This window comes from Podarcis pityusensis, assembly GCF_964106645.2.
Source record: "Podarcis pityusensis genome assembly, chromosome: 2".
Classification (NCBI taxonomy): Eukaryota; Metazoa; Chordata; class Lepidosauria; order Squamata; family Lacertidae; genus Podarcis; species Podarcis pityusensis.
In genome coordinates, this window is record NC_138029.1 from 10,098,819 (window position 1) to 10,126,491 (window position 27,673).

Sequence of the window (27,673 nt, forward strand, 5' to 3'; positions counted from 1 at the left end):
TCTAGCACAGACTTCCATAAGCAGAAGGGTGGAGGGAGGTGATTTCCACTGACTTCCCCTTCCTTTTGTAACACCACAGGGGAGGAGGGGGAGAGCTTTGGAGGAAAACAGGGAGGGTGGTGTGAGGAAGAGAATTTGCAAAAGTCACCTCTGCCCTGCCCCCCACCCCCAGTTTCTGTTCAAATAATCTTGTGTCAGCAGTGTAGAACAGAGATGAGTGACACCTCCCTTCTTCCATGTTGTAAAAAATAATATTAGGGGAATTTATTATTTTTAAACAAGCAATATGCTCCGTAAATCAGTTACTTACCTCCCCCTCCCCAATAGATTCAAACACACATTTAACCTCTATGCTGCATGCTTGGCTATAGAAACTGTACATGACGGATGCTAAATGTTGTCATAGCACTTAAGTGCACACACCTTGTTTGAAGCTTAGTTGCAACATGTCTTCAGTCCTCCTTTCCCATCTTCTTCCATTTTTTACATGATTTTTGAGATATGCTTTGCTCACTAGTACAGTGGTGCCTCGCAAGTTCTGCAAGTTTTTTCGTCTTGCGAAGCACGGTTTCCCATAGGGTATTAACGGTTTTAAGAAAAAGGAAACAAACCTGCAAGACGTTTTCGTTTTTCGTCTTGCGAAGCAAGCCCATAGGGAAATTCGTCTTGTGAAGCAACTCAAAAAACGAAAAACTCTTTCGTCTTGCGAGGCATTCGTCTTGCGAGGTACCACTGTAGCTGTGAGCTTTGCTACTAGTTCCATAGTATCCAGTGGCTTTAAGTATTAGAAAACTTGATCTTAGCTCCCTCTGCAGGTGTTCCTTGAACAAAGTAAACAGCATACTTTCTTTCTTCTTTCTGTGTAAATCTACAGATTACACAGCACTAAAAACAACAAACCACACACCTATCAAAGGCTAAAACAAAGTATGTGTTTATAAGAATAAACAAATTCAGATACTTTTGTACGAATAAGATCAGCGCCAGACTTTCCCACAGGCTGAATTAACAAGGCAGTTTGAAACAGCATTTCAGGGTCTTTATTACTGAAGTCAAGGGGTACAGCCACCAATGTTTTTTTTAAAAAAATATTTACAAATATTTTAAGCAAAGCTGCTAAATTTGAGGATAGTTAGGATCATCAATAACTGTAATATTGCCTGTGCTCACAACCCAGCTTTATAATGATCGGACGATAGGTTGGCAAATAGCACAAATATGCCTCTTTAAATAATGACTGAAAATGAAATTGATGACTGTGTACTTCTGTGATGATATACATGGTTATGGTTCCTGTTTCAAAATAATAGTGCACATTAACAGGTTATCACCCTGCATTTTGCTCTTAAATCAAACACCACGACCTCCCCTATTCTTGCTCTGAAATAATAGTAATAATAATAATCAAATGCTCTTTTAATAACATTTGAACAGCAAAATATTTTGTTACTATTAAATATACATATACTTGAGATGTATGGGAAAACTTGCAGATCACACTTTTGTCATAGAAGCAAAATATAATTTAGTATCATGCTAAAAATGATGCAGCACACCTGAAAGTTTGAATCCTCTGAAACTCACACACAAGAAATTAATAAGTGTACAACAAATAGCTAGAAGATTCCAGGCCAGGTTGTGAAATACTTACACCACACAGTACTTTTTGTTGGTTGTAATCCAGAGGAAGACACTGACCAGCCCTCAACTGCCTCCACACAAAACATATCACCCGCAGTTGAAATGGGATTTTCAAAAATAGATTGACATACGGAATGGAGGTTATGTTGGAAAGCAAAGCTAGAAGCCTATCTGCATGTGCAGAAGCCTATAGAGACTTTCTGGGTTATGCATGAATATTCCATATTCCACCTTCCTTTCACTTAGGGCCCATTTCCTTATTTGATTTAATATCCAAATTGAACTTTTTTTTAAAAAAGGACAATAGGAGTTTCTTTTTTAGAGGGGGTGGATAAAATCAGGGTCTACTATAGTTCCACAGTTGTTCTCCTTTTCAGCAATAAAGGTTGTGGTGCTGAGAAATTTCCCAAATGGACTCCTGTTAGAATAAGATTGCTGAGTTCTGGTTCTAAATGAGTCCTGAATCTCGGCATTCTGTTGTGCTGCTACAACAGCCCTACAGTGCAGGCTGCTGAGCTTTAAAAGTACTAGGTGAAATGGAAGATGCTTGCCTAGTTCTGAGCCTTAGTAGTAAGGGTCTATATTTACCTCTCCCTCCCTGTGGTGTATTAGAGAGGTTGCGGGGGATAATGGAAACCAGATGTGCTGCTCAGGGTGTGCATTTCCAGTATCACTCCTCCTTCCAGGATACTTTAAGCCATAAGCATTCCTCATTATACCTATTAATTTAGAACCCATAATAACAGCATATTGGGTTCAGGGATTAGAAAATAAAGTTGGGGGTTGTTTGCCTCCTCCAAGGCTTATATTGTGAGCCTTAGTCACAATTCCCCGATACCTACATACAAAGAAAAGGCTCATTATTTTGTAGTTCTCAGAGAGCAAGTGTTATTCTCAATTCTTGAAGGGGGAAGAGTTCTAAAAATGTTTATGAGCAAATACTTTTCTGCATGTCTGGGAAGTCCCCAGAGCCACCAAGTATTGGGGGGAAAATGAGTTAATGGGACAGTGTGTGGAATGCTGTGCCATGATGGCAATAGATATATATATTTTTCTCTAATGCATTTAGTGGCAACATTTCAAAGGAATGAAATTAATTGAAATGAATCAAATTGAATTGGAATGAATCAACAACATTAACTAGGGTAAGGCTACATTGCTTGTGTTAATTAGTTCATTGTGTGCTCAAGAACCCAACTGATGTCAAAAGATACTTTAACATCCATTGAGAACAAGAACCAAAATGACCCTATTATTATCCCTGACAGCATCTTTAAAGTGAATTTATAAACGAATGTATCTTCTGTGAATACTAAACTATTTTCTCAAAAATATTTCCAGCAATTTTTGTTAAATTAAATTTGCCTAATGAAATATATAGAAATAGGTTCTAGTTTTCTTGAGCATCTCATAAAAATATAGAATTGATAATCTAAGAGGGAAAATATCTCTGTTTATTGAAACTTTATAAAAATTTAAAATATCCATATAAACTCAATTATAGAATTTGCAAAGGTAACACTTCAACTACAAAAATATACCTGGTGTCTATGTCAACTGGATTACTTATAAAATTGGAATTGCTTTAAGAAGTCACTGTCAGGTTTACAAATTCAGTTTTGTAATTGAGTGCTTTAACATATATAAACATGCTAGATTTTACCTTTGGTATATAATTTTAGCTTCTTTGTGCTTTGAACTGAGACAAAGCTAGGGAATTTGGAGTTTAATGCTTCTGTACAAGCAAAAGAAGTATATTCAAACAGAATATGGGATGCCTGTTCACTTGAAAGAATCATTTCTGTTTATCTCAAGATGTTGTTTTTTTCCACCCAGTGACATACACACACACAAAAGCCCTTTGAAAATATTTTCTGCAACATTTGTTCTCTTGCATTAAACATTTCAGAGCATCTGTATAAGCAATGATATGTGGGTCTGGTTTTCATGGCACAATAAGCCAATCTTTCATTATAAATACACCCCACCACTCTGCAGGTTTAGACGATATGACAAGGCGTTCTATGGCTTATTTGACCTGCCTGAGCTCCATACAATGGGAAGAAGCCACATGGGGACCTGCCTGGTGTGGAGAGGGGTTCTTCATGATGAAACCATCATTTAAGATGAACACTGGCTTTTTGTGACATGCAAACGAGGCCATGATATATGTTATCCACTCCTCAAGGAGTCTTATGACCACATCCTAAGACAGAGCACCCTTCTTTTAAACAAGTTGCCTGCCTGCTAAAACCAAATATAATTTCTAGCAAAGTAGTGTGTGTATCTTCTCAACACAGAGATTAGAATTGACAATTTGAAGCAAACACATTGTACATACAATTAACTGTGACAGCTTTCTTAGGATTCTTCTCCCTGTTGGTGGGCTGCAATAGGTTTTGACCCCCATACGTTGAAATAAAAATTGTGGCAGGTCTCCACCCAACTGGGAACCCTGGAAGAGTAGGCCTTCCAATCACAGGTGAGTGCTGCACACTCTGGCACATATGGATCCTTACTATAGTTGTGCATTTCAACACATGGACTGGCGTGAGGGCAGAAACTACTGCTACCTGTGCATTCGCTATGTGGTGAAGATCCTTAGCCTGTGAAGGGAGCAGAAAAAAATATCAGATTTAATAAATTGAACCTATGCTAGCTATATGTTGACAGGCATTAACACCTGAAAGCAAAAGATTCAGCTCTTCTGCATAATGGCAATCAAATGCCATAGGCATTAAAAAATTCAGCTGTAGCACAAGAAATTCAAACATCTTGATTGACAGAATGTACATGTCCCACTTATCCTGATTGAAATGAAGATTCCAGTTGTGCCAGCAGAACTCTTCATGAGTTTTCATACTTCCTTTTTGTACTCTGCCATCAAAGGTTCTAAATAGAATCTCAAGTCTTTGTGGAATTTGGATAGAAGAGATTCATTTTTGACCTTTAATTAAAAAATAATAATATAAAAAATCCTTCTGAAATTCTTATGTTCACAAAAAGGTGTTTTTTTCTCCTTTTACACATTTTTATGGCAGTAAAGATCTTTCAAAGTTTTTAGTTCTTCAATTAGAGTTTTGTTCTGGTTTTCAAGAACAGCAACTCTATTTTCAAGACATTTCACATATTCTTTCTTCTTTCTACGGCATTCTCGAGCTGCTTCTCTGAAATTCCAAAGCAAAGTTTGTTAATTATTACATAGAAGTCAAACTAGTTTGGAATTACAAGCATTCTGCTTTTGCTTCATTAGCTGATGTTCATCTAAAGAGGCTTGCCTTTCTTATTTCACAGACTGTGAAAAGTAAAACAAAGCCACTTTCTTTGAAAAAATACTGATGTATCTACTTGACATAAAAATATTTAAAGAGCTGCAAGCGATTAGCTCTTTGCAAGCTTGCTCTTTTTGCCTGAAGAGTTCAAATTATTTATCATATTAGTGATCTAATGTTTTTTAAAAAATGGTCTGGAAATCTGTAAACAGATAAATTATTTCATCTGCCTGAAGCACACATTTCAGGGGAGTACATTTTGGCTTTGTGAACAATAATGCTTTGGGACTAATGAGAAATTAAGAGGGTATCTCATAGGCAACTGGACTAGATAGGCCGTCAGCCTGATTCAGCAGAGCCCTGCACATGTCCTTAAATATGCTTTTAATAAAGTAACAAAGTGTGTCTACAATTACACATTTGAAGAAAAGGAAATACAGGGGCTGCAACAGAGGGTATCAGTGATACATGACCCTCTGAACAAAGTGACATTGTCCTCAGGATAAACATCCACAGCAAATACTTAAAATACTTGAAGAGGGATGCGGCCATGATCCCCTTATACCATTTCTTATAGCTGGCTAGTTTATTAACACCTTTAAGCTTTCTTTATCGTACCAATAATTTCAAGATTTTAATAAATTGGCACTAGCATTTTGGGGGCAATTTAGTCTCTTCAAATTGTATAATGAGCTTGCAGTGCCTCCAAGGAGATACAAATACAGTATTAGTGACTAGTTGTATTTACCACTCTCATCCTGAGACACAAGTGGGAATTAAGGAGATGCTCACATATGACACCTGTGGATCAGCTGCCAATCAGCTATTGGGCCAAGTTCTAAGTCTTGTTAACATATGAGGCCCTTAACAACGCAGGACCACCTGGCCATTAGATCACCTGGGGATTAATTGGTCTGTGTTTTTATATTGCTGCTTTATTGGTTTCAGGTTGTGGTTTTGTTGCAATGTTTTAACTGATATCTTGGCGGTTGGTTTTAGACTGTACACAGCTTGGAATCATAGAATCATAGAGTTGGAAGAGACCACAAGGGCCATCGAGTCCAACCCCCTGCCAAGCAGGAAACACCATCAGAGCACTCCTGACATATGGTTGTCAAGCCTCTGCTTAAAGACCTCCAAAGAAGGAGACTCCACCACACTCCTTGGCAGCAAATTCCACTGCTGAACAGCTCTTACTGTCAGGAAGTTCTTCCTAATGTTTAGGTGGAATCTTCTTTCTTGTAGTTTGGATCCATTGCTCCGTGTCCGCTTCTCTGGAGCAGCAGAAAACAACCTTTCTCCCTCCTCTATGTGACATCCTTTTATATATTTGAAAATGGCTATCATATCACCCCTTAACCTCCTCTTCTCCAGCTTAGAAATCTTTGAAATATAAAGTAGTTTAATAAATGCTTTTAAATAAATACATACATACATTCAAGCACAATGCATGTGTTAGAAGGACAGGACTGGCTGAAATCTACTTCTCCTTTGAAAACCTCCTGAGTTTCTCTTCTGTTTAACTAATGTATTAGTCTTTCTTAAAAAAGAATTAACAGCCCCCCTCCCACATTGTTTCTTTAAACTGGAAAAGTTTGAAGAAACAAAAGCTGTCAAACACCCCAAATAATTATAGTCTAAATAAGCATTTGTTTAGAAAGGGAAAAAAATATTTCTTGGGTAGTGGGGAAGAGGGCAAAATAAGAGAAGTCTACTGCTAATCGTGGGAGATATGATTCTGTAGCCAAAGATTATTTTATGGGGAATATATTTCAGGGAATGCCTAAGACCAAATGGGAAACCAAATACCTGTTTTTCATCAGCCGTATTTCACGTTTCAACTGTGGATCATCCGTCTTGGTTGACTGAGATGTCAAGGAGACAGGAGCTGTCATCACAACCGTCTGGGGGAGGGAAGTGGTGGTTGCTGTGCTGCGTATCTGGTATGTCTGCATATCTCCTGATGCAGCTGTTGAGGAACCACAGTAAAGAATGCTGTGAAGAAAGGTGTTTTAAAGAAGACCCACATTTCCTGTTTGAATTTGGGCACACACAGCCAAGCACAAAATGTACACAGCAGTGGAGGGTGTACATGTAAAAAACTGGATATGGGCTCATAAACAGTAGCCAGATATCTCTTGAGGATAAACATGACACCTTTTCAACAATTTTAGTTTTACTTCCCTTCCTTCAGAATGTATTTTGACAAAACTATTTTGAAGCGGCAGTACCTTCAAAACAATGCTGATGAATATACAATATTGGTAAATTACATAATTCTGCTGACTTCATTCCTAGGCAGAAGCTTAAGGAAGCCCAACATGACACTGGCAATGCAGAAACATGATTTGTGTTAAAACTGGGCCCTCAGCTGCTGCATGTGCAATGTTAGTTCACCAGCCCAACTCCTGCCTGGGTCGCAGATCCAAGGCATGCTTAATGCTGTACATGCAGATGAGGACATCTTGTTTTAAGAAGACTGTGCAGAACCCTGGATTCTGCTTATGTAGTATTGCATATCAATAAGGCTTTAGGCACGACACATACAATATACAGACTTTTATTTGTAAAGTAGGTATCATCCCTTGGAAAACCACAGTGGCGGGGAGAAATAGGAGCATTTCTGAATTATTTGTAGTAGGTACTTACTCTGCACGACCACCTGGTTGCTTGGCACAAGTATCTGCTGACCATCAGATGTCTGTACATACTGTAATAGCGGAGTCCCGCCAGCATTTGTAAAGGTCTGCAAACCTTGCACACACTCTGTCGCTGGGCTGCTCAGCTGTAATGGTCCATTTGGAGCAATGGCAACTTTAAGACAAGAAATAATGAAACAGAGAAGACACTGATCATTGTGCAGTGGTGTGTATGGTAGGTTTATAACTTCTTGACACGCCCCCAAAATAAAACCCACAATTTCCTGTATCATAAAGGGATGAACTTTTGCTTAAAAACACTGAAAAATTGACTAATTCTTTTCAGTTGCGAAAAAAGGTCACCCCAAAATGAAAAGCTGGAATCACCGTACAGTGCTACCTCGCAAGACGAATGCCTCGCAAGACGGAAAACTCGCAAAATGAAAGGGTTTTTGGTTTTTTGAGTTGCTTCGCAAGACGATTTTCCCTATGGGTTTGCTTCGCAAGACGGAAACATCTTGCAAGTTTGTTTCCTTTTTCTTAAAACCGTTAATACAGTTGCGACTTGACTTCGAGGAGCAACTCATAGCACGCGGTGTGGTAGCTTTTTCTGAGGTTTTTGAAGACTTTGGTGATTTTTGAAGCTTTTCCAAAACTTTTCCGACACCGTGCTTCGCAAGACGAAAAACTCGCGGAACGAATTAATTTCGTCTTGCGAGGCACCACTGTATATGTAATGTCATATGACTCAATGAAAATGGCTTCAAGAACTTGGCAGAAATATTGAAACCTTGCAAAAAAGCATTGCGGGTATGGGAGAATCACTGGAAACGGGAGCCATCCATAACTCCACAGATAACAAGAAGTAATCAGTGCGAAGAACACGCACTCAAAGTGACGCAGGAACTTTCTGGTGCTTGCAGCAGAAACAAAGACAAACTGCAATTTTGATTTATTCTAATCAATAAGAAGTGGTGTACAATGTACAAAACATTGTACAAGCGTTAGAAAATTTGCATGCTCTATTTTTCCTGTATTATAATACATAAATTACATAATGCATTATAGTTACATATACAAAAAAATGATTTATTGATTTTGGGCAGGACCTCTTTTTCAAAATATTTGGAAATGAAGGATGATGGTTTTTAGGCAAAGGTTCATCCAAGCTATAGGAAGATGAGTTTGTAAAAAAGTTAAAACCCTAATATACGGCTATCATGTTCTTTCTGTTGTGCTGATATCACAAAAATCTGCCACCAGTTACAGTCTCTTTCCTGTGAACAATTTACTTCATTTTGCAACCAGCACCTTCATTTGCCAAACCACATCATAGAACCATGGAATTGTAAAGTTGGAAGGGGACCCAAGGGTCATCTAGTCCAACCCCCTGCAATGCAGGAATCCAAATTAAGGCACCCATGACAGATGGCCATCCAGCCTCTGCTTAAAAACCTCGAAGGCAAGTCCACAACTCTCTTCCTTTTGCTGGCCTGCAAATTCTGATTTATAAACTATTTAGTAACAGATGAATAGAAAAATAATTCTCAGCAGAATTGTTATAATAATTTCGGAAGAGACCTTTGGATAGCATTATTCTCAGGCTAATACAAAATTCAACTTGAAATATATTTCCAGAAACAGCATTCCTAACACAGACAATTATAAATAATACATACTATATTGTCCAGTGCTTGTTTGGTAAACGGGCGTAGGGACAGACATTGATGTGATAGTAGAGATACCAGGACTTGCTTCATCTCCTTTCCTGTCTCTTGCGTCTTCAGAAGAAAGATCATTGAAGATTTTTCTATAAAAATTACAACAAAGATACCAGACATGGCTGAAAAACCACTTTTTTAAAAATGTAATCATTACTCCCAATGCATAACCCTAGGTATGCAGTACAGGTGACTCGCATCTTATGCTTATTTTACTTTGCATGGGTGGTGGTGAAGTAAATAAATGACCAGAGAGCAGAAGAAACCCGCTCTCCGTTTACTGATTCCCCTCTGCACCTGCACAAAGCTGTGATCGTGGCAGAGGTGGATTTCAGGAGCATGACCTGTTCTGCTGCACTAGGTGCTGAGCCTAGGGGGTGCCGCAGGGCGTCATAACTATGGAATAGTGATTTAAGTAGAACAAGAGAAGGTGGGAGCATGCATTGACTTTGGCCCTCACACAGGGCGCTGCTGAAATCTGAAAGATCCAAGTCCGCCGCTGATTGTGGGCTTACCTGGTTTTGGGAAAGCGGCATGAGGACTGTAGCAGTGGTCTCAGAGCCCTCACGCTGCCTTCCCTTGGGTGAGGCACCAGGCTTTGGGAAAGAGGCACAAGAGCTCTGGCATGGTCCTAGAGTCCTCCTGCTTCCTTCCCAAAGCTTGGACAAGCATTTTTGCGTATACATGTGGACCCTCATGTAAGATGCGAGTTACTTTTATTTCTTTTCATGGTGGACAGAACCAGAATACAGGGAGAAAGATGCTGCTTTGTGACTTTGGAGAAAATGACAATTATTTACCTTGTTTTAAAAAAATGAAAATAAAAAGTTAAATTCCACCTTTCTGCAATACAGGGGCAGGGAACTGGATTGTGTTGTTAGGCCAGATCCTTATCATGACCACCACTCCGCAGCTTCTGAGGGATCTGTCAAACCCTGTGGGCTGCTTACCAACCGGAAAAGCTCTGCTGAAGAGCACCAAAGAAATGCATAAGGAACTGACCTATAAGATGGACGGCGTGCTAGGATTCCTCTGGCTTTCTGTGAAGAGCCTATGCTATCGGAGGAATCTTGTGAATCGTCACTCTCTGACAAAGACACCTGAAAGAAACACATTTTGTATTATTTTGCTGAATAGCATAAGAGACAGCAGGACACACCTTTTGGGAACGCCAAGTATAACTGAATCAGCAGGTTTTCAACCATTTGCAAACTTTTTAAAATTACATTTAGAGTTAACAAGTTTCTTCAAAAGGAACACACCACTACTGCTATTTAAACTAAAAAAATTAAACATGATCCATTGTAAAGTTTGGAGTTCTGAAGTAATTCATAGGACTGCAATATAAAACAAGCACACAAACACTTACTGCAAACTCATGAGAAAGGGGGTTGGTCAAAGTTTCTGGAATAGTTGCAAAAATATTTGGTGTTGGGTTTTAACAGCAGTGCAAATGGTGATAGCATTAAGAAGTCAATAGTCTATCATTCTGTTTGAATAAGTGAATATGTGTGATGTAGGAAGGAACAAAGATTGGTCTTTGCTGGTACAGGTCTGCTAAGCATTAAAATCAGAACAGCACCAGTTTATTTTAACAATATCTAATTTTGCAGTGAAGCCTGTAGCAATGTAATGATATATATTCAAGGCTCCAAACTGAAAATATGCAGATTTAGATAAGGAAGGAAGAACATAAGGAAACAAAACAGGAATATCTCAAGGACTCTTGGATTTTCATTCTTTCGGTGCACTTCATCAGTTTGGCAAATGTCAACAGTCCTTCTGGTGTTCCCAAATAAACGCCTTTCATTTACAGCTAACTGGTGAAGCAGCAGCAAAAGCTCCACAGGGCATAGAGCTCTTGCAAAAGTATATTGGTAAAGTAAAACAAAAAGAAGGCTGCTGTCAGGAGAGAGGGGCAGCTCTAGCTTTCCCTCAGTTTTCAGCGATGAAATTGCAGCATTTATAGCCTACAGCACTCCTAAGTGTAAGACGATTTCCTCTATATTAGAAACAAAATGACTGCTTTTAGATCTTTGACATATCTAACACAGATAATGCACAAACAGAGTTTTAATTATTATTTTTAGGGGGCAATACTATTGCTATCTTCAACTAGGGCTTCAACTAGGGCTATCATATAGGTGGAGCAAATTTGTTTTCTGTTGCTGGAGAGGGCAGGACCCAAACCAATAAGTTCAAATCTCCAAAAAGGGGTTTTCAACTAAGAACTTCCTGACAGCATGAATAGTCCAACAGTTAAACAAGCTGCCTTGGAAAAGTGGTGGGCTCTCTTTCATTAGATGTTTTTAAGCAGAGACTGGGTGGCCATCTACCAAGGATGCTGTAGCAGCCAATTTGAATTAGATTACCTTTGAGGTCTCTTCCAACGCTAAGATTCTATTATTATAAATAACCAACAACACCTTAAGAGAAGGCTTACAAGGCTTTTCAAGGCAGCTGAAAACATACACAATTGATCAAAACATGAAAAAATATTTTCTATTGTTTGTTTCTTCCTATACTAGCTATAGCTTTTCTTGTTTGGTTTTGTGTTGTTTTTGATTTTTTTAATCATTGGTGCACATAATCCTGAAGATTTTAAATACTGCATTAAGTTTATGTGAGGTCTTTCTTATATGTCTAACCAGCCATAGTAACTACTGGCTCCAAAGAGTGGATGAGGTAAAAGTTCTACCCACCCACCCAGAGTTCCTCCTATTGGCTCCACCCAAGTTCTGATCGTTGATGCACTTCCTATCAGCCATGTCAAAATGTTGCAATGCATTTGGCTCATGGGGGAGGGGTAGTTTCAGAATGAGAAAAAGACAAAATTACCCCCCCCCAAAAAAACCCCCCCACTTTCCCTGCTGTGCTAAAAGGCTCAAGTTAAGGCTCCCAGTCACAGCACATTATTCCTATGTAACAGGATATGAGGGAGGCTTCCGGAGAGCAAGAAAAGAAGACTACTTTTTCCTTTCACTCCTGTAATACTCCGAAACAATATATTGTAGACCACATGTTTTGCATGCAGCAGGTCCCAGGTTCCACCCCTGGGCAACTCCACTCAGCTCTGGGAAACACTCCTGCCTGAAACCTCTGAACAGTCACTGCAAGTTAGTGTAGTCAGTACGGAGCTAAACGGATAAATTGTCTCTCTCAGTGAAGGTAGCTTCCTGTGTTTGTAGACAGCTTTATCTGCCCATTGCTGTTACAGCAGTGAAGTGGTATTGGGGGTTACTCACACTTACACAAGGTGCAATCCTGTGAAGGATGGTAACACCTCATTCTGCCCATGCAACCCTTCCAGGGCTACTTCCTTTTTCTTACAATATGTACACAAACGGCTAAACATGGATGAGTTTGCATCATTTTTATGCGAATCAGCATTAGAAACCATAACTCGTACATCCATTTTGAAGTATCTGTCGGACTGATGCTTTCAAGTTATGAACTGATTACTGCACTTGCCACAAAATGTGAACTCATCCAGATATTATTTTGTATCTAATTAAGTGAATGTGTGAGCAGAGCTTCTGCTTAGGCAACAAACTTCCTTTCCATCTCCAAATCTGCTCTGGGTTTCCCCTCAGTCCTTTGGAGCAGATTTGTAGAAGTGTGTGGGTAAAGTTGTGAAGCTCGCACCAAAACACAACATATGGTGGGGCTGCCCCCCTAAGATCTCTCACTCTCCCCACCCCAATTTTTCCAGTTTCTTCTCAGGCCTTCACATCTCTAGATGTGGGGGGCATAGAGGGAAGGCAAGTTTAATTGGACAAGTGGAAGTTGTCCACCGGACTTGGTTTCGACTTTTTAATTAATTGGTGTCTAGCACATTATTAGGCATTTAAATAAATAAGACAAAATAATAGTCCATAATAATGATGTGGAGCTTTGCTGGCTTGCTGCTGTCACCCCACAATAGGCTGAAATGCACTATAGTAAAATTCAGGTGCTGTCAATAAAACTTCCCAAGAAAGTTAACAGTACCTGCACTGATTGCCCTTGTGGTGAGTGAATGACAGATGAGGTTTGAGCTGTATGAATGACTCCCTGGACTTGATCCCCAGAGAGCTGAACCACTGTCAGTGGAGTTTGACCTCTAAGGGACATCTGAAACAAATCAAGAGTTGATTAGCCAAATCACGGAAAACACAATTTAGGCAATAAATCAGTAAGTGCCTACATTTAATGACACTGAGACTGAGGAAGAATAGTACTAAATTTCTAGTAAGACAAGACTTCTTAAGTAAATATCCATTTTTGAATAGTGATTGCATTTAGCCAACTATCATATCAAGACACCTCAGTTAACACAAATTCACACTAGATGTCCTCAGGGGTAATGTGCCACTCAAAACATACATGATTTTCAGCCCAAGTAAGATCGTTTTCCAAATCTAATAACAAAAATGTGGCTATTTTATGGGCAGCCTGCAGCTTGGGAGCCTTTTGCACTGACCTCATTTCATGCAGCCCTAACACTTCCTGAAACTGCCCCCATTCCTCCATGCCATCAGATTTCCCTCTTTTCTGTTCATTTTCTCCTTTTTTTCTTGACCTTTAAAAAGGATTTTGTCCCGTCCCCCCCCCCCCCCAGTTTTTTCTTCATTATACAACTGGGAGATGCATTATTTATCTATAAAAATAAATAAATCTTGTAAAAGCTTTTTACTCATTTCATGGCTTGGAGAAAGTAATTCTGTCCATCCCCAACTGAGACCGATAGTCTTGTGCATATATACACTGGGCATAAGCACATCTGTAATTGGGAATTCTACTCTGAGATCACTATGGTGAAAAATGAAGCAGGGCAATTTTTATTCCAAAATAGCTAATTCAGAACACTTCTGTCTCTGGATCTGTCCACTGCCTGTATAGTTCCCAACAGATTACCCTAGAGAAAATTACCTCCCCCGCCACTGCTGCCAACAAAAAATAAAGGCTGACCACCCATGCTGTAAGAAGTCGTGCTTTTCTAACTTCCACTGACAAGAAAGTTCTGAAATTCAGACACTCTGCAACAGAACCCAAATTCATTAATTTTCAGTGCCACCTAGCAAGTACAGCCTCTGCTCTTTTCAACTCAGCTCAAGCAGAGCACATGCATAAGCACCAATAAAATGAAACTTCACAACATCAGTGCTTGGTGGACTGCACCCTTTGTTTTGCTCCTGTCCTTTGTGCTAAGGTCAGAAAAGCCGTAGGAAGCAAAAATACTGAGGCAAACAACAGCTGATTAACCAGCATTTTTATAGCAGATTTGTTATGATTCTGTGACTGGGAGACAGTTTTTCAGAATTAGCAGCTCTTAAGTTAAAAAACATGGAGATGCTCAACTTTCCCATTTCTTTGCTTAGCCGGTCAGCCTAGGTGATCCTGGAATAAGATCTAAAGAAAGAACATTTGGATTTTATGAGACATGTCAATATCTAGTGAATATGGATGCATTTTCAGCTCCACACATGAAACACACAATTAACTCAAATTCCTGGAAATTATGTATGCACACACACACACAAATATAAATATAATGCACTGTAAAAAAAACAACCCAATATTGTACAGTAAAATTTCAAATTAACCTACTTAAAAATTCCTCAGAGGATCTGGAGGACTTCCGGGACGCCGCGGCCACGGGAAGGAGCGCGAGGCTGCCCTCCGGGGGGGTCTCGAACAACACGGTGTTCTAGAGGGGTCACGAAGGCTCCGTGAACCCCAAAACCTCAGGAGGATTATTCTGGGGGACAGAGTACCCTGCGACGCTGCTTGTGCTCGCCTGTGTTGTCGGCGTTTTACAGGACTGGAGCTGCAGCATGAAGGGGAAGCAACAGACTCCGTGTTGTGAAGCCTCAGGCTCCGCGTGAAAAGCGGTGAACCTCTGACAACAGCCAAAAAGCTGGGAAATAGCTAAAGTAAATAAGCTGATAACAGACAGAAAGCTTAACTAAAGAACCCAGCGGAAAAAGAATTGTGTGGGGTGAAGGAGAAGGAGTCCACTACTGGCGGTAAGAGCAAAAGGGAGTATGGCGGAAGACTGCGAGAGAGAGAAAGCATGAAAAGCTGCCGCTAAGTGGGCGTAGAGGAGAGACCTCAGATACAAAGTATAAAATACAAGGAATCTGAGGCAAAGTAACATTGAAAATACTTTAATGGACTAGAGACTAGAGAGAAGTGAAAGGAATTTGTCTGTTCTATCTGGTCGGAGAGTGTTGTGCCAGCGACCGGCTTGAGATATATCGGTGGGTTTTTTACACCCAATTCTATGCCTGGTGTATTTGAGTGGAGACTGATTTAAGTATTACTTAAACAACGATCTCTACTCTTCTCATCCTCCACATTTGAACAAAGGGGAGAGTCTGGTATATATTTAGCCCAGTCAAACGATTGAAAATCAGACTGATAATAGGAGGAGGGGAGACGTGGAAAGGCAGCGTTCTTCCAGCGAGGTTTGGAAGAAAAAGTGAATGGCTTGGAGAAAGTAAACTAAAGTAAAGTAAAAACTTACTGGGTTTTCGCACCGCCATTTTCCTCCCAGTCTCCACCCGTTTTAAAGAGACATACTCCAACATTGAAGTAGGAGAAGGCTGGACTATTATTGCAGCGGAAAGAGATTGAGAATCTTTGGCAAGAAAAGAAGTTTAATAAGACAATTTGCCAGGACCCTCTGCCATTTACGGAACCCTTTTTCATCGCGCAGTGTCTCTCCATTCGGCTCCGCCTTGCTCTCCTGGGTCCGCTCCCAGACCGAGACTCACCTCACAATTCTTCCAGAGTTCCAGAGAGTCACTACGTGATTACGTGACTTCACCTACCCGCCCGTGTATCTTTGGCGGTTACTTTTTCCTTGCCTCCCCACCCACCCTTTATTTCCCTTTAACCCTCTCTATTGTATGTCCCTAGTGTATCTTTTGAGACGCTGGCTTTCCCTATTTGTAACTGCTTTGTTTTTTCTTTTTGTTTTTCTTTTTTGTTTTCTTCTCTTTGGTTCTCCTTTTTTATTGGTTTTCTTTCTTCGGCTTTCTTAGCTGCTTTCTTTTTACTCTTTTTTGTTGTTTTTGTTTTGATTTGTATTTAGCGTATCTCTGTATATTTGGTTTCCCCTAATTGTGTGATTGCTAAATACTGCACGAGATTAGCTGCTTGGCTTTGTGCAGAAGGAGTCATCCGGTTGATGAACTCTACTGAAGAGAAGAGAACTAAGACTTGGAAGGTTAACAAGGCGCCATCGTGTGGGATCAAAGGAAACTGCATTGGAAGAAATTAATGAGAGGAACAGGCCAGCAGCTTATTTCAGTGACTTACAGGGGGAAGAGTCTTTAATAATTAGTTAATTTAAGTTGACATACAAAATGAAAAAGGCAGTGGGAACGCCAGCAGAAAGGAGGCCATCTAGACAAGAAGATGGGAAGGAGGGAAAAGAGATCAAGGACTACGATAGTTTGATGGCTGAAATAAGGAAAGAATTTAAACATAATGAGCAATATATAGAGAAAAAGCTATTGGAAGTGCAGGACACATTAGATAAGAGATTAGAGGGGGTGGTGGGAGAACTGACAGGAAAAGTCAAAGATCTATCGGTAAGAGCCAAAGTACTTGAGGATTCTATGAAAAGGGTGCAAAAGGATACAAAAGACAGTAAGAAGGATTTGGACAGGATTAAAATAGAAGTTAAGGAGATAGGTAAGGTACAGGAAGAATTGCTGGATAGTATGGCTATGACTCAGATGAGACAGAATCAATTAAATTTGAAATTTAGAGGGATCCCAGAGGACCCAAACGAGAATATAAGATCTAAAATGGTGAAAGAGTTGGCAATTTGGTTAGATAGGAAGGAGGAAGAGATAAGCTTCTCCCTAGCAAATATATTTCGGATAAAAACAAAATCGGCTAAAGCTAGGGGGGGGAAATTGCCAGGAGATGTAATAGCCATGTTTAACTCATTGGATATGAGGAACGAAGTACTGAAACAGAATTACAGTAAAAGGTTATATATTGAAGGAAACCCAATTATTGTATTTAAAGAGATCCCTTCGAGATTTCTTCGAAGGAGGGATGTGTATAAAAAATTAACTAACCAACTGAAGAAAAATGGGATCCTATATAGATGGGAGTTTCCGGAAGGAATTTCATTCTACTTTAAGGATAAAAGATTCAAACTGTCCAGCCCTTCAGAACTTGAAAATTTTGCAAGAAGATACGAGAAGGAACTTGGAAGGGTGGTGGGGTGGGGGGAGGGGGGAACGGCCGGGGGAGGGGGGAGTGAAGAGGAAGAGAGAGAGACAAACTTAACAGAAGCAAGGGAAGGGGAAGAGAAAGAAGACAAAGAACAGTAGCTTTAAGCCATATTTGATAATTTACTAATTGTACATAATAGATGGCTTTAAAAACACTGTCTTGGAACGTGAACGGACTTAACAATAAAAATAAAAGGAACCAGATTACACATATATTATTAAAAAAAAACCTTGACATAATCTGTCTACAAGAGACTCATGTAATAAGAAACATAAGAGAATTCTGAATAATAAGAAACTAGGGTTGGATTTTGTGGCATCGGATAAGGTTAAGAGGTGTGGTACTATACATAAAGGAAAAATTCGACCCAAAAATACTGTATAAAGACGAGCAAGGGAGAATGATAGTAGTACAGATTGTATTCCAAGGAATAAAAATAATTGTCGCCGGAATATACGCACCTAACAATAAAAAATTGGCTTTCTTTTCAGAATTAGGTAATAAGTTATTAGAATGGATCGATCAAAAAATGATATTGATGGGCGATTTTAACGGAGTGGTGTCACCAAATTTGGATAGGTCAACAAAAAAGCAAGAGACAAAGGCAAGCTACCTCGAACGTTTTTTGATTTGGTTGATAATATGGGGCTAATTGATGCCTGGAGATTTAAAAACCCCACTATAAAACAATATACCTTTTTCTCAAACCCAAATCAGAGTTGGGGGAGAATAGATAATATTTGGATCTCGAAGGAGTTGACACAGAACTTAGCTAAATCTGAAATACTCCCACAAACTATATCTGACCATAATCCGGTATTTATGGAGATAAAGGGTAACGATACTAGAGTATTTAGATGGAGAATGAATGAAGGTATATTTAACAATCAAAAGATAGTAAGTGAGGCGAAAGAAACAATCGAAGAATACTTCAAGTGGAATTTACACAAAGAAACAGCTACAGAAACGGTCTGGGATGCAGGAAAAGCCGTTATGAGGGGCTTCCTAATTCAGAAAAACAGCCATTTAAGAAAAGAAAAAGAGGGGAAAAAAGAAGAGATTCTAACACAGCTTATGGAGAATGAAAGACAATTAGCTATTAAACCAGGTGAGGAGACAATAAAGCAAAACTTAAAAATATTACAAGCCCAATTTTCTATGATAGTTAACCAGGAAATTGAGTGGAAAATTAAAATGATGAAACAAAACAATTTCGAATCAGCTAATAGGAAAATTCTTGGCGTGGCAAATAAGAGAAAGGAAAAAACAAAACACGATCTGCAAGATAAGGGATGGAGAAAGGATAGTGGAAGAGCCAAAAGAAATAAAAAGGATATTTCAGAAGTATTATAAGGAATTGTATAAAAGAGGAAAGGAAATAGATTATGAAATAGACCGATACCTGGAAGAACACCATTTACAACAGATTGCCATAGAAGAGAAAGAGTTATTAGACCAGATGATTACAGAAGATGAGATAAGGAAGGCAATAAAAAAGATGAAAATTGGGAAAGCGCCGGGGCCGGATGGCCTACCAGCCAAGTACTATAAAACATTAAGTGAGCAATTATGCCCAATTCTAGGTGAAGTGATGAATAATATTTTAAAAGAGGGAAGGATTCTGAATACCTGGAAGGAAGCATATATTACTTTAATACCTAAAAAAGATGTGGACGCCTTAGAGGTGAAGAACTATAGGCCGATTTCGTTATTAAATAACGATTATAAACTGTTTGCGGATATAATGGCAGAAAGACTAAAAAGGGTATTAAAAAATAGAATTCATAAAGATCAAACGGGCTTCCTACCAGGAAGACAACTAAAGGATAACGTAAGAAATGTGATAGATATTATTGAATACCTGGAAACTAGAATAGATAAACAGGCGGCCTTGATATTTATCGATGCGGAGAAGGCATTCGATAATGTCTCTTGGTGCTTTCTGATGGAAAATTTGAAAATGATGGGGATGGGAGAAAGATTCAGAAAAGGTATAGAGACTATCTACCATGAGCAAAAGGCAAAACTTATAATAAATAATACTACATCAGAATTTTTTGATATTTCTAAAGGGACCAGGCAAGGCTGCCCTTTGTCCCCCCCTATTATTTATCTTAGTATTGGAAGTACTTACTAAGAGGCTGAGGGAAACAGCAGAGGTTAAAGGAGTTAGGGTAGGAACTAAGGAACACAAAATTAAAGCTTTTGCGGATGACATTGTTCTAACATTAGAAGATCCAAAGCACAGTGTAAAAGAAGCCCTACAAAAAATTGAAGAGTTTGGTGCTGTGGCAGGCTTTAAGGTCAATAAGAATAAGACTAAAATACTGACTAAAAATGTATCTAAAGAAGATATAGTAGATCTAGAACAAAAAACCGGAATTATGACAGCAAAGAAGGTGAAGTACCTTGGAGTCTGGATTACGGCTAAGAACATTAACCTATATAAGGATAATTATGAGGTCACCTGGAAGAACATTAAGAAAGACTTAGAAATTTGGGAGAGAATGAGACTATCTTTTTTGGGGAGGATAGCGGTTATTAAAATGAACGTTTTGCCTAGATTGTTATTTTTATTTCAAACCATCCCGGTACTTAAAGGTTTAAAGCAATGTAAAGAATGGCAAAGAGCCTTGGCGAGATACATCTGGCAGGGAAAAAGACCGCAAATAAAAATGAAAATATTGGTAGATAGAAAAGAAAGAGGGGGCTTCTCCCTTCCGGACTTATGTTTATACTATGAGGCAGCGTGTTTATCGTGGTTGAAAGACTGGATAACGCTAGAAAACAGAGACATCTTGGATCTTGAAGGCTTCGATAACAGGTACGGGTGGCACTCGTACCTGTGGTATGAAAAGGTGAAAGTACATAGAGGCTTTTTAAACCATATTTTTAGAGGGCCAATATTCCAAGTATGGGAAAGAAATAAAAACCTATTGGAAAGGAAGACACCCTGGTGGATCTCACCAACAGAGGTGTTAACGGTCAAAAAAGTTAATATGGAAGGGAAGAATGCTACCTATGAAGAACTTACAAGGAAAACGGATCAAGGTAGAAAACTTAGACCCTATGAAGAGATTAAAAACTCATTTACTGGGTGGCTGCAATACCACCAGGTAAACAACCTGTTAAAAGAAGATAAAAAGAAAATAGGATTCGAAGATAAAAAATCTAAATTCAATGTGGAAGTTGTTGAAGGAAAGAACAAAATACTGTCTAGAATATACAATATTTTATTGGAGTGGTATACAAAAGACGAAGAGGTGAAGGAGGTCATGACAAAGTGGGCAATAGACATCGGCTATAACATTGATTTTGAGAGATGGCTAGAATTATGGAATATTAACATGAAGTTCACGGCATGTATGGCATTAAGGGAAAATATGTGGGAAATGATATTTAGGTGGTACCTCACACCAGTGAAACTGGCTAAGATCTATAGGTTAAAGAACAAAAGATGTTGGAAATGTGGAGAAGTAGACGGTGACTTCTACCATATGTGGTGGTTATGCAGCAAAGTGAAAGGCTTTTGGGAATCGATTTATAACGAGCTTAAAAAAAATTTTAAATACACGTTTCCCAAAAAACCCGAAGCTTTTCTGCTAGGAATGACAGGTAAAGAAATTAAAAAAGAAGATAAGGGACTATTTTTATATGCCACAACAGCCGCAAGAATCATGTTAGCACAAAATTGGAAAACGGACGCCATACCTAATATGATTGGCAGATCAAATTAACAAATTATGCCGAGCTCGCTAGAATAACAGGAGGAATAAGAGATCAAGATGAACAGAAATTTCATGACAATTGGATTAAATATTGGATATATATTGGGTCTAAACTTTAAACGACACTGGCGGGATTGGAATAACTCTAACAGTAAAAGGCTATTATGTAAAAGAGATAAAATACGTGAATATAAGGTCTATTTGATACTTACCAAAGGAGTGGAAGGAAGTCCAAGGCTCGGCAGAGCCTAAAACAAATGTATTTATGATTTATGGAATGAATATATTATGTGTAATTTAAGTATTGGACTTCGTATAAGTTTATATGTATATATGTATAATACCAATAAAAATTTATCAGTTAAAAAAAAAAAAAAAAAAAACTTCCTCAGAGGATCTGACCTTAGATAGCTTTCTTTACCTGTTGAGAAACACGAGAAAGCTGAGCTGCTTGTAGCGTGGTACCTTGTAAAGATGCTGCTTGTGGGGGTGTTGCTGAATTGTTACTGTTGCTTTTGTGAGCCTCTTCCATAATCAGCCTATAAGAAACCGAAAGACAGCAAAATGCAGAGTTTATTATAACCCAAGAGAGACGGATGCTTTTCAAAGAGTGCCAGAGGACATTATAAAATAATACTGCCTTGTTGGTGATTACTGTCTTGGCTCTACCCACAGTTGTGTCTGCCAGCCATCGTAAAGAGGATTTTGCATCAGAAGTTGTCAATATGTGCAGTTCAGAGACAGGCCTTGAACCTTGCTGAAAGCAATGGAACTTATGCAGCCTGAAACATTTTAAATCTTGCTGATTTCAACGAGACTTTGGTACACTGAACTTCCCTGGATTATGCCCACTGACAAGTATTCTGGACACCACCATTGCTGCTGCCATGAATTTTGGACCTTCAAGAAATACAACGGCCTTCCACTATGCTAGATGGACCATTAGTTTGAAACTGTGTAATACGGTTCTTTATATCCTTGTGAGTGACACCTAGTTGATACAATAGTGTGGTAATTAGTCACATAATGGTCTTTTGTCACTTATAAATTCTATTTTTTACTGAAATGAAAAAATCCATATATAATAGTAGTTTGGATACAGAGCTCCTGTGAACATAACTCAGTGCACAGGATGCTCCTGCCTTGGGGCAAGGAAAGAGGGTTTTTCTTATTTCTTCTCCCAAATTCTTCTATGCAAAAGGTGGCCAGTTGGTTCCACCAATCAGAAAAGCATTTATCAGCAAAGTCCTCCCGATGTTACTGTATGGGGTTGAAATCTGGGGGTGGAATTTAAAAACACTACAGCGGCTGGAGATTCTGCAAAACTCTTTTGCACGAAAGATACTGGGCCTCCCCAAGGGCTCAGTTGCTGCACAGTTAAGAACAGAACTGGGGCTCCCCTCCATTGTTGCGAGAGCCCACATTAGAATCATTAGTTTTTATTGTAAATTAATCAATGCCCCAGGTTCCCTACTAGCTAGGCAAGCCTTTTTAACTTGTTCTCATACCAACAAATGGTCCAAGGCCATGGAGACTATTACTGCACGCTACTCCCTCCCAGATCTCGACATGCTGTCATCTTGGGACCAACATAAAATCCGGGCCTGGATTCTTACAAGAGACGAGGCCATGGACCGGGCACAGTCCACTACAGCTCGCCTCTCCATGTGGCTCCCTAAAGTGAAAGTGGTAAGATCACTTGCCAACTACTTGATAGACCTGACGGAGCCCAATTTGAGAAGAGCGTTTACTATGGCCCGTTTCCATTCTATACCCACGGCCTTCCTGCAGGGGATTTACTCTAAGACCCCTATTACTCAGCGTTTATGTCCATGCACAATGAATGAAGTAGAGGACTTCATACATTTCTTTTTCTACTGCCCTATTTATGAGCCAATAAGATCTAAGCTCCTCCTCTTGATCCCGTCCACCATTACATCTAAGGAAGACTGTTTGAAATCGCTTCTTGTGGACGCAAATCCCCAAATTTCACGTGGGGTGGCAATCTTTATAGTGCAGGCTCTGAAACTCAGGGCTACTCTGACTGGGTAGTGAGTCCTAGACCTGGACCTGTTTTAATTCTTTTTATTACTTTTTCAACCCAATGTGCCGAGCCTATTTTGGGGCCATTTTATGTTTTATATACATCCGCACTTTAGATTCTTGGCGCTGGCAACTAAATCTTTACATTATTGTCTTAGGGTAATTTAAATGTCATTACGCCAGTAATATCGCTTTGAATTTTGTTTGGTTGCTTGTCTCTAGTATTTTTGTCTTATTTTGCTATGGCTGTATGCTAATGCAATAAAGGTTTTATTATTATATTTCTTCTCCCCCCCTGAACCCCTCAAAAGAATTTCTAGAACAGAGCACGGAGGACTTGCACGAAGAAAACAGAATGGGTGAAAATCACCTCAACTGTGCCACAGGTTTTTTTTCTCCCACGAGAGAACAATAGGGGAGGAGTGGTGGTGGAGGACAAGTTATTTGTATTCTAGTTTGTTTCAGAACTTTCTGCATCTAGGATATGTAACTGTCGTGCATTTTATTACACCTGCTGCCCAATTAAGCATTTCCTGGTCAACAGCACCAGGTATGCACAGACAGTGTTCCAATAAAAATACCCCTGAGGCAGTCAAAGATGATCTGCCAGTTCTGAGCATGTTGTTACACAACATTTGAAATAGTTGCAAGAGCTGTTGCTGAGAAACTGGAAATTACATTTCTCTCAATGGAAATATGAGTCATTGATTCTTCCCTGCCGAGACCAACCACAGCTCAGTCCTAAAACCTGAAGAATGCAAGTCACCATAATGAAAAAGTCTCAAGAGCTTCACTTCAGCCTTTCCATTCTTAATCAGATGAATCGTGCTATCAAACAGCAGACACCTCTCATGAACACAATGACAACTTAGCATATACTACTCTCTCTCTCTCTCTCTCTCTCTCTCTCACACACACACACACACACACAGAGAGAGAGAGATTCTACAAGTGAACTCAGATGCTGAGTTATAATAGCTACAAAGAGAAAACCAAGCTGCTAAGCAATGAGGGAGGTATCAGCAGCTCAGTGGGATGCCAAGATTTGCAGAACCAGAGAAAATATTTTGGAGGGGAATATAAGAAGACAACCCCCTACCCCCACAGCCCAATCATATCAGACCATGCTCAGTGACCATAAAATGCTCAGTGGTTTTTTGAAGTGAGGGACATGCTGGTGGTAATAGAGAAATAGAGCCAGCAACGGCTGGCTGGCTGGAACACTGAACAAGAACATTCCAAACTGCAACATTCAGTTGCAGCTCCACTTGTACTATTCTACTGCTATGGTTTTCAAACTATCCTCCAAAGAACTCTGGTGTTTCTCAATAAGGAGATCAGTAAAAGTGGGAAAACTTCCCTAAAAGGGAGCTAGCCCATCATTACTGATATGTGCAATGTGCAGCTGCCCAGGAGTTTTTGTGAGTGTTCTATAAAGTGCCCTCTCTGTTCACAAAGAAAAACAATGAGGCACAATAGGCCTGGTCAGTGCTCTGCAAGAACTGTGCATCCTGGAACATGCCCCACAGTCTTCTGCAATGAGAAGGACTTAATCAGCCAAAAAGTCAATACAGGAGTTCCTTAAAGAGTTTGAAAACTATGTACTTTTTCTAATTACAAAGGAGGGGGGTGGCTAATTAAGTATTATTGTTTACAAATTGAAAGAACAAAGCTTTTAAAAGCTTGTAAGGAACATGGTCTGGAAATATCTCTTCCATCTCAGGGAATCTCTATTATAACCTTCCACACAAAACGAGACATAAAGGTGTCACAAAATAACGCCATCCAACTACAAAGAACACAGTGTTTGTATTTTGCAGGCTAAGATTGTGACGACTATATTACCTATTATTATTATTACTATTACTATTATTATTATTTCTGTAGCGCCCTTTATCCAAGGATTGCATAGCAGATTACAATATAGAAACACAAAATACATCTCATAGTAACAAACGAAAACAATACCCTCCCATTCAGTTTAGAAGGCCATAGAGTGTTTAATTAGTCAAAGGCCTGGGAGAAGAAGAATATTCTTGCCTGATGCCTAAAGATATGTAACAAAGGTGCCAGGTGAGCCTCCCTGGGGGAGAGCATTCCACAAGCAGGGAGCCACCACAGAAAAGCCTTGTTCTCATGTTGCTGCCCTCTGGACCTCTTGAAAAGGAGGCACACAAAGAAGGGTCCAGATCAATTCACATTGGGAGAGGTGGTCCTTGAGGTCTTGTGGTCCTGAGCCACGTAAAGCTATATAGATCAAAACCAGCCCTTTGAATTGTGCTCAGAACTAACTGGCAGCCAGTGCAGTCGGGCCAGGATTGGCATTATATGCTCAAACCGTTTTGCCCCAGTGAGCAACCTAGTCACTGAATTCTGCACCAGCTGAAATTTCTGAATCATTTTCAGAGGCAGCCCCACATATAATGTATTGCAGTAACCTAACCTAGAGGTTACCGGAGCATAGACAACAGCAGTTAGGCTATCCCTGTCCAGATAGGAGCGCAGCTGAAGTTGAGGGAAGACACTCCGTACCATTGAGGCCACTTGAGACTCAAATGACAGCAATGGAACTGGAAGGAGCCCCAAGATGCATATCTGCTCCTTCAGATGAAGTTTAACCCCATCAGGAGCAGGCAACCTCCCATCCATTGTGTCTAGGGATCCACCCACTAACAGCCTCTGTCTTATCTGGATTAAGCTTCAGTTTGTTGGCTGTCATCCAATCCATTATTGAGGCAAGACATCGGTCCAGCACACCCACTGCCTCACTTGCAGATGTAAAGGAGAAGCAGAGCTGTGTGTCATCAGTACATTGCTGACAATGTACTCCAAAACTCCGGATAACCCCCCTCAGCAGTATCATGTAGATAGATGTTAAACAGCATGTGGGATAAAACTGAACCCTGAGGAACCCCACAATGAAGGCTCCACAAGACGAAAAAGCACTCTCCAAATATCACCCTCTGGAAATGACCAAGGAAGTAAGACTGAAACCACTTTTAGAAGTCACTAACTGCCTGTGATGTGCGGCTCACCCAACCTGTCGCACCTCCTACACCATACCTCCCTGTCATGGGCTGGCTGGATGAAGAGGAATGGTGGGAAGCACCAGTTGGGGAACCCCCAGAGGAAGAAGGCTCAGAGCCAGGGGACTGATGGTGGGATGATGATGAGTGGTCAAAGGGAGAAGAGTGAGAAGATTGGGGAAAGGAGGTGTCAGAAGCTGCAGGTACAACAGGGTTGAGTAAACAGGAAGATGCGCTGTGGCAGACAGCAGTGCAGACTCACAGAGGCTTAGTGCAGGCAGGCTGTGGAAGAAGACAGGGACTCTTCCCCTAATGCTGTGACCAGCTACTAGCCCTGCTGGTCTCCCAGAATGCACAGATAAATGGGCAGAGCAGGCAAGCATGAGGGGCAATGGATGAACAAGTCGGGCTTCCAGTGGTTTGTGGGTTGAGTGAGATGGCTGACAGCGCAGAAGAGTCAGCAAAGGAGAGAAGGCAAACTGGGCTTGTGGTGGTGGGGCAAGTCTAATGAGAGGGGTGGGACATATGGGGGCAGAGCAGGCAAGGTGCACTGAGTAAGAGTGGTGGCACAATGGTGTGAGCAAGCTGCAGATGTAGCAAGGAGTAAGGGGAGGGAACTTTGGCAAGGAGTACAGTAATGGGAAGTGGAGGGGCTTTGCGGGAGAAGTGCTTTGGGGTGGGAGTTAGGGAGGTTGCCAAGTGAAGTGAGCAGGGGTGTCCCTTCCTAGTTATAATTAAAACAAAGGCAGAAACTGAGTCAGAACAGGCTGAGTCAATACAGTGGTACCTCGGGTTAAGTACTTAATTCGTTCCAGAGGTCCATTCTTAACCTGAAGCACCACTTTAGCTAATGGGGCCTCCTGCTGCTGCTGCTGCTGCACCACCGGAGCACGATTTCTGTTCTCATCCTGAAGCAACGTTCTTAACCTGAAGCACTATTTCTGGGTTAGCGGAGTCTGTGACCTGAAGCGTATGTAACCTGAAGAGTATGTAACCTGAGGTACCACTGTATACTACTTTCACACTTTTGTGGGTGCTCACAATTCAAGAAAAAAAACAGGCAAAACGTAATCATACTGGGTTCTGCCTCATAGACAATTTCTAAAATAAATGAAAACATTAAAAGGTGATCAGAGAAAAGGAAAAAAAAAAACAAAAAACAATAGCAAGTGTCTTAAAATGTCTATTTCACACATTCAACTCTTGACCTAGACAAAAAATAAACAAGAATTGCAGTTCTCAAGATATTTGCCTAATTCATTATTTTCATTTATATGGACCCTTGCATTTTTTAATTGGAGCGACATAATGTAATTACACAAGAAGCAAGTTTATTACTTAATTGGTAAAAAGCAAATGAAAGTC

At 40.0% G+C, this 27,673-nt stretch overlaps 1 protein-coding gene across 5 annotated transcripts in view; it reads right to left on the minus strand.

Moving 5' to 3' along the window:
* Positions 1-1,017: 1,017 nt before the first annotated feature.
* The window catches only part of ATF1 (activating transcription factor 1), a 40,765-nt gene continuing 14,109 nt past the window's right edge, over positions 1,018-27,673 (minus strand). Inside the window, exons 1-8 of one of the 5 annotated variants that reach the window (XM_080994948.1) lie at positions 21,913-22,377; positions 21,661-21,778; positions 13,264-13,386; positions 10,276-10,373; positions 9,232-9,362; positions 7,563-7,727; positions 6,723-6,882; positions 1,018-4,808 (exon numbers count right to left, since the gene is read on the minus strand). In XM_080994948.1, the coding sequence (XP_080851074.1) occupies positions 4,664-4,808; positions 6,723-6,882; positions 7,563-7,727; positions 9,232-9,362; positions 10,276-10,373; positions 13,264-13,386; positions 21,661-21,778; positions 21,913-21,950 (978 nt within the window). In that variant the 5' untranslated portion in view covers positions 21,951-22,377 and the 3' untranslated portion in view covers positions 1,018-4,663. Of the gene's footprint in view, positions 4,809-6,722; positions 6,883-7,562; positions 7,728-9,231; positions 9,363-10,275; positions 10,374-13,263; positions 13,387-14,613; positions 14,637-21,641; positions 21,779-21,912; positions 22,378-27,673 lie in introns of those variants that run through there. The other 4 variants (XM_080994949.1, XM_080994950.1, XM_080994951.1 and 1 more) reach the window with 4 other exon arrangements.